This window comes from Pecten maximus, chromosome 7 (assembly GCF_902652985.1).
Source record: "Pecten maximus chromosome 7, xPecMax1.1, whole genome shotgun sequence".
Lineage (NCBI taxonomy): Eukaryota > Metazoa > Mollusca > Bivalvia > Pectinida > Pectinidae > Pecten > Pecten maximus.
In genome coordinates, this window is record NC_047021.1 from 29,819,392 (window position 1) to 29,827,614 (window position 8,223).

At 35.2% G+C, this 8,223-nt stretch overlaps 1 protein-coding gene across 1 annotated transcript; it reads right to left on the bottom strand.

The window, feature by feature from the left end:
• Positions 1-1,421: 1,421 nt before the first annotated feature.
• On the bottom strand, positions 1,422-8,176 carry LOC117330521 (probable 28S ribosomal protein S25, mitochondrial). Its single transcript, XM_033888891.1, has 4 exons — positions 7,874-8,176; positions 6,329-6,435; positions 5,663-5,750; positions 1,422-2,287 (listed from the first exon to the last, which is right to left on the bottom strand). Exons 1-4 carry the CDS (start codon positions 8,008-8,010, stop codon positions 2,113-2,115), a joined length of 507 nt encoding a protein of 168 aa, XP_033744782.1. The 5' UTR covers positions 8,011-8,176; the 3' UTR covers positions 1,422-2,112.
• Positions 8,177-8,223: the final 47 nt, after the last annotated feature.

An 8,223-nucleotide genomic window follows, 5' to 3' on the forward strand; every position in this document is an offset into this window, starting at 1 on the left:
GTTCTGTTGTGTGTGTTTTCTATAGAGATTTAGAATTTTCAACTCGCTTGGCTGAAAAAGACCAAGCTAGTTACTGCTACTATTTAAAAAAGATCTTGAAATGAATCTTGAATAGCCAAGATTTAGATGATGGACAGCGAGCAGTGATCACCAGCTGTCACCAGGTACTGGTTTGGAAATCTAACATAATTCGATGACCATTTATTATCATATTTATCCCAAACTTGTATCACAAAACATGTCAGATGATGAAAAATACTTGATTTTAACTCAGAATCGGGCAAAATATGCTATTTACAAAGGAGTTATCGTTCTTATGTAAGGTACTGCAATACGTTCTGGGAGAGAAACACTTATTTTCCAGAATCGCTGGTGGTATTTTGACTACATTTGACTAAAAGGTTTTACCAGGTAACTCGAAATTGTCAGGATGACAATGCAATAGAAAAGTTCTCTATAGATAGTAATATTGACTTTGACCTTGGTAACCTTATATCAGAACTCCTCTAGGTATTTGATGGATTCCTTTTCAATTTTGCCAGGTATATCCATTCTGAATATTTCATTAATTTTAATTTTGGTAAGAAATTGGAGGAGTGATTTTGTTATTGCAATATTGACCTCGACTTCTGTACCCGAAATAACCCAATGAACTCGATCTTCACACAATAGGCCCATGGGCCTGATCGGTCACCTAACTTCTGATACATGTACTGATAGATGATTTATGCTTTTAAACTGAGATTTTACATATTTGATACTCATTACCTTGAAAGTAGGCCATGGTAACTCATTTGAATAAACTTGTTAGACCTTCACCCCAGCATTCTACTGGCCCAGTATCATGACTCTAAGAAATTGTTAAAGATCTTATTGATATAAAGCTCACACCATACCAAATTGTATGAGAATCCATTCGTATGTACCCAAATTATGCTTACATGATCTAATTGTAATAAAACTGCAAAGCGCCAGAACTACGTTACATTCATATTTAGTACTTGGTTCATCTTGTTTACAAGGTCCAATGGTAGTAAAATTACAAAGGTCTATAACTCTGTCAGATACAGCTGAATTGGTCCTATGGTCATCCAAGATCTTATTGATATTAGGCTGCATATAAAGTTTCAGGAAAATCTGTTTATATTAACTAAAGTTATTGTGTTCAAAATGTCCAATAGCAATAAAACTATAAAGGGCCATAACTCTGTAAGTTAACAGTTGAATTGGCCCGATTGTCAAACTCATCTGAAATCTTCTGCATACTGCTTACCAATTTTCATGAAAATCTGTTTATATTAATTAACTCAAGTTACATGTTCAAGTCAACACACGACACACAATGATGGACAAAAGGCCATTGCAATAAGGTCACCATGAGACTTTGGCTCAGATGACTTAAAAAGTCTAAATATCAAATATACAATTAATATACTTTATTGAATATCAACACTTTCTATGCCCATGATGAATACTAGACACAGAAATTCACACACAGATAATACTCAATCTCACACCTTTGTATCTAACATAAATCATTGTATATATGGAAACAAATCTAAAACAGGTTGATAGCAATCAAGTGAGCAGATCGAGAACAATGAAAACAAGTGGCAGTTTGGTGATTGTTGCAGTTGTCTCTTGCACGATAATGTATTGACACTACTACACAGGCAAACCACAAACTAAACAACATACATGATTGTTTCCTATTCCTTATATATGTATATTTTCTTTCTCTGGATTTTTCGCCATAGTCTCTTGTGTAAGCATTTCCTTTTCGACTTCTGTTCTACAGTTTAAGATCTGGTATGTATTTGAGAGGTTGTCATGCATTTTTTGAATATTTTGGTACATCATGATTGACTGATTTATGAAAGGAAACATCTGACACACCAACACTTCCACAATACTGTAATTTTAAGGGCACAGTACTGCAACAACATCTGTTAACTCAGAAGACCTCCATATGTGGTCATGAATTTTAACATTCAATACCCACATGACAATTAGGTACTTGTGGATAATTCCAATGATGAAGAGCACCTAATTCCTCTTGCAACACAAATCATTACAATTTCAGTACTTCCTTGGCTACATTTCCTAGTTCTACTAATCACTGTCCTTGTTTTTGTATTTGCCACGCATTTCTTTGGGAAGTGTTACCCAGCCTGGACAGGGGACCTGACCAGGCATCTCACAGATACACCATCGGGAACATGAGTACCCAAAGTTGGCCTGGTTGTCTTTAGCTTGCTCCTCCTTCCTCATCTTCTCCAGGGCTTGCCTGTCAAAATAAGTCATAAAGATACAATTCAATAAAATGCAAAAACATTTCTTTGTATTTTATGAACAAATCAAGCATACATACCACTATGAGTGGTAGTGGATTATGTACATCATTATTACAACACGTTGGACACAAAGTATGCTGACAGATGAATGTATTCCACTTACAGAGAACAAATATAATTGATATATATAGTATAATTTCTATTTTTAATATATTCTAGTTACACCATTAGCATCTTTATATAAGTAGCAGGTAATTATAAAAACAAAAACAAAACAAGAGGCCCATGGGCCTTAACGGTCACCTGATTTTTGAAATATTTCAGTAAATTTGAATGAAAGAATGAATTTCAAAACAAATAAAACAAATGATAGTCAAAAATGTGATTTCCCTATAACTATAGTAAAGTTTATCCCCTCCCATGGGGCAAACGCGAGACCCCAGGGCTAGGAAATTCACAATTATGGTAAAGCACCTTAAGACCCTTCGATCTGTGAAGAGTATTTAATTCTACCTTATTTGGGTTGTAAGAAGAAGATTTTTGAAATTTCAGTTAATTTGACCCTTTTTGGCCCCGCCCATCAGCCCCTGGGGGTCAGTCAGGGCCAACATGTACATCAAACTGTCATCCCAAGCTGATAATGTTAACGAAGTTGGAATGAATTCCAATAAAAATCCAACAAATAATAGTCAAAAATGTGATTTCCCTATATAAACTATAGTAAAGTTTACCCCCTACCCAGGGGCAAACGTGAGACCCCAGGGTCATGAAATTCACAATTTTGGTAAAGCATCATAAGACCCCTTCATCTATGATGAGTATTTGATTCTAACATATCTGAGAGTAGAGAAGAAGATTTTTGAAATTTTAGTCAATTTGACCCTTTTTGGCCCCGCCCACCAGCCCCTGGGGGTCAACCAGGGCCAACATGTACATAACATCAAACTGTAATCCCATGCTGATAATTTAAACCAAGTTATAATAAATTCCAATAGAAATCCAACAAATAATAGTCAAAAATGTGATTTCCCTATATAAACTATAGTAAAGTTTACCCCCTACCCAGGGGCAAACGTGAGACCCCAGGGTCATGAAATTCACAATTTTGGTAACGTACCTTAAGACCCTTCCATCTATGAAGAGTATTTGATTCTAACATATCTGAGAGTAGAGAAGAAGATTTTTGAAATTTTAGTCAATTTGACCCTTTTTGGCCCCACCCACCAGCCCCTGGGGGTCAACCAGGGCCAACATGTACATACCATCAAACTGTTATCCTATGCTGATAATTTGAACCAAGTTAGAATAAATTCCAATACAAATCCAACAAATAATAGTCAAAAATGTGATTTCCCTATATAAACTATAGTAAAGTTTACCCCCTACCCAGGGGCAAACGTGAGACCCCAGGGTCATGAAATTCACAATTTTGGTAAAGCACCTTAAGACCCTTCCATCTATGAAAAGTATTTGATTCTACCATATCTGAGAGTAGAGAAGAAGATTTTTGAAATTTTAGTCAATTTGAACCTTTTTGGCCCCGCACCTGGGGGGTGGGGACCATATAATTCACAATTTTGGTTCACCCTCAGCCATGGAAGCTTCCTGTAAAATTTCATTGAATTTAGTTCAGCAGTTTTTAAGAAGAAGTTGAAAATGTAAATTGTTTACGACACACGACGCCGGACAAAAGGCGATTGCAATAGGTCAACTGAGACTTCGTCTCAGGTGACCTAAAAATCATAATAATAATCTTTGTGAGATAACAATTTAAAATTGATAAACACAAAGATATTCATTAATATCAAGACTACAAGATTCCGATTCGTGTATCAAAATACAAAAACACACGAAACAAAACCGTCTCAGAGGGTTCCTGATGTATGAAGAAATAATTAATTTTGGTGTGCAGGTTCTTGAAAACTTGGTTATACCGAACTGTAGGGTAATACTAAACTGGAACATCCACATCAAGGGAAAAATACAATTCTACATATACCTAGTTATCATAATCTATTTACAGGTATAATATCAATTTACATGTCCTGGATCCATACAAGATTCAAGATAGCCTGGTGATCCAAACAGAATTGGAATACAGGGGAGGTAACTCTAAACTATATTTGAAATATTAAACCTTAAAAGAATACAAACCCGACTTTATTTTTTGAAATTATCAGGAATAAATGGTATACCATTCCCACATGAATAATCTTTTTTAAATAGTAAAGGGACAATTGGCCACTTAAGGGTATGTATTTTTGGGAAGCTGGACATAGTACAAACATTTTACAGCAGGTAGGATACAATATTCACAGAAATACATGGAAAAAAGACAAAGAGCAGTACCAGGTGGCATTCACAGAGCTATGAACACATGTGGATATCTGGATTGCGAGGCACTAAAGAGCTCCGAGGTTTAACAAATGAGAACAAGAAAAGGATGAAGAACAATTTCGAGAAAAAAAGGCAGGTTTTTATCTATAACCATTCTTCAAAGGACTGATACATCTTTAAACTTATTGTACAAGCTACTAACACAAATGAAGAACCAATGTTCTCTTTCAAGTGTGGTAAACTGATGAATCGTTCTGCTAGTTCGAGTATATCAGATCAGTCCAAATGATCAGTGATACCATCAGAAACATACAAAGTTCAAGATCAGATTAATTTAATTTCCGCATATGGTGTCAGCTGTATTATCCTTCGATAATACGGTGTTTCAGCTGTCTTGTCCTTCAATAATATATTGTTTCAGCCGTCTTGTCCTTCAATAATATAGTGTTTCAGCCGTCTTTTCCTTCAATAATATTGTATTTCAACCATCTTGTCCTTCAATAGTATGGTATTTCAACCATGCATCTTGTCCTTCAATAATATGGTGTTTCAGTCGTCTTGTCCTTCAATAATATATTGTGTCAGCCATCTTGTCCTTCGATAAGGTAGTGTGTCAGCCATCTTGTCCTTTGATAATATAGCGTTTCAGCCGTCTTGTCCTTCGATAATGTAGTGTGTCAGCCATGTTGTCCTTCAATAATATAGTGATTTAGTAATCTTGACCTTCAATAATAAAGCGTGTTAGCCATCTTGTCCTTCAATAATATGGTGTTTCAGCTGTCTTTTCAATAATATGGTGTTTCAGCTGTCTTGTCCTTTAGTATGGTGTTTTAGCAACCTTGTCCTTCAATAATAAAGCGTGTCAGCCATCTTGTCCTTCAATAATATAGTGTTTCAGTCGTCTTTTCAATAATATGGTATTTTAGCTATCTTGTCCTTCAATAACTATGAAGATTTTGTGTCATCAGTTTCAAATTTTGTAATACATTTTGAATAATACTTTTTACACTGACTGCTGTAAGGAATCTTACCTGGATTTACAAATAGTATTCTGTAAGTGATTCGTTATCTCTTCCCGGGATGCAGAATCTAGATCCATCAACATCGTCTCTCCATTTTCTGTAAATATACAAAATTTGTGAAAGACATTTTAATAAATCTCAACTATCTAAATGCATGTAAAGGAAAAGTAGAATTTCTCATAAAATAACTAATGCCAATATTATCTGATCTGAGAACTTAACTGAATATAACAACATTAAGTACATGCACAAGGTACATACCAGGTACATGTGACCACCAGGAATCAACACTCACAGTAGCCAGGCAGCCCCTGGGCTGTCTGGAATGTAGTCAGGCTGCCAGGATGTCTAGAAGAGTAGCCCAGTGGGCTGCCAACATATTCAGCCAAAAGCTACACTTACGGTTGGATGCATAAAACAGATTGGACTGCCTCATTTCAAAACTTAGCAGCCCAGTGGTCTGTCAAGGCCATGAAGTTAGTGTCAACCTCTTAATGGTTGCTTTAGGGTTACATTTTCTAACTTACTAATTAATTTTCACATTTCTTATTCCTAGTGTAGGTTTGATAGACATTCAGAATACATGTTCCAGGTTAACACCAGAAAAATGTTCCCAGCTTTCACATTGATAATGATCATATTGACTCACAACTTTTTGGTTTATTGTGTACTTACGAAAGTAAAATTGAAAGAATGGGGATGGTGTCATATTTTTGAAGGTGACTATCTGAACAGCAGGATTGCAGTACTGTAGTTGTGGTAGATGCCAAAATACAAAATCACTGTAACACAAAATAAAACATAATTAAGTGAGAGCAATCAAATATACTGCAGAGGATACAATATTTATCATATATTACAACTGTATATACAAAGCATCATTTCTATTTCATGCTTCATGCTTCTATTTCTAGTCACAATGACCTTGTCAGATCTTTATCTCATTATCTATAAGGTAATATAAGAAGCCAGTTTGAATGTTTGTGATAGTATTCACATGTTCCCATCAGGGCATTTAGGAATGTAAACCTGAACCTATTTTCTGCAACTTTAACCTGGAGACGACATTTAGTAGATCTTGTCCAATGTCATCCCTTCTCCATGTAAACTCTTTATGATGATTTTGCACCTATCACCTGACCACGCTGAGTTCTATCTTAACAACTTCTAACATTTAACTTGTTGAAATACACACAAAATCAACAAATATAATGTTTAAATGATCTTTCTAAAGTTATCTGGATAAGAGGTGTCATGGAGACAGATATATAATAAACCATTTTTATTTTGAAATTCTGACATGAACTTTGAAATTTTTTATTGAGTGGATCTTTTCTTTTTAACAATCCATACAACAAGATATTATTTGAGAGACTGGAAAAATTAGCAGTTTCAAAATAGGTTTTATTCAAAAACATTTACATCCTTGCAAGTTTGTATAATGATTTAATTAAAATTAATCTCCAACCCTACATGATGAGGAAATGAATGTGTAACTGTAAATATAGATCTGGCAACCCAAGTTCAAACTACAGTAGTACTGTAGTATGCATGTGTACAGTATACATTGGAGGAAAATAGAATTATACATCACCAAAAGCTACTAGCTACATGTAGCTTACAATGATGGTGTCTGAATGGAACTGACCGAAAGGGCAATAACTCTGAAAAAATAGATTCCAAATACGAGTGATAAAACTGGAGCAAAATATCATTACACATACAGACTTTTTTTGTAGACTTTTAAAAAGTACAAGAAGATGACCATGGCCAAGGGTTCTATAATTAAGCCATCTACTACATTGAAGACCTTAATGTAAATCATGGTCATGAGAAATCCGGACAATGTCATGTTCTCAAAATGAGAATCTGACACAGGTAAGTTGTAAAAATGTGTCTACTGTACATATATTGGTCATATTGAAAACTAAACTTTACTCCAAGCTCTGCCGATAAGCAGTCGATCTATTGTTTACCATATTTATCTGTAACAAGATAACATACAGACTGAGTAGAGGGTGATTTATATCTACATAACAGTACAATTGCAATCATTTGTTTGCACTTTTACGAAAGTAGTCATGATTGGCTTAGGCTACGAGGCTACAATCTCTTATTACCGGCTAAATGTATACAAGTGCAGTTACATGCATCGCGGCCAAATTCAAACAAGATTTATTATGACAATATTATAAAACCACATCCAGTAAAATTACATACTATGCGCCTTTACTGGCAACCTGTCCGTTGTTATAATGCACAGTCAAAACCTTCACTTCATCCTTCAAAAACAACGGTTTCGACTGCAAGTATCTCAACGTTCGCCGCATAGCGGCTCTTCCCTTCATGAACGGCATTTTGGAGAAATAAAGTCGTTCAGTTAATGGATGGACAAAGCACGAAGCAACATCAAGCAATACACAATATATGAACGAAAGACGTGTTAGCAATAGTCTATCTGTCTATGACTTTGACTTCCATGGTTCACACATGTTTAAAACAGGAAGTAGTTTACGTCATCTACTTTGCGGTTTATTCACCAAGTGTAGGATTTTACGACAGCATTTATG

Bases quoted from the DNA above. Each gene is read 5' to 3' on its own strand.
- LOC117330521 (XM_033888891.1), bottom strand. From the start codon at position 8,010: ATGCCGTTCATGAAGGGAAGAGCCGCTATGCGGCGAACGTTGAGATAC. The intron at 5,751-6,328 runs GTAAGTACACAA...GTATATTTACAG, and splicing joins ATTCTTTCAATTTTACTTTC to AAAATGGAGAGACGATGTTG. The intron at 2,288-5,662 runs GTAAGATTCCTT...TTATTTTGACAG, and splicing joins AATACTATTTGTAAATCCAG to GCAAGCCCTGGAGAAGATGA.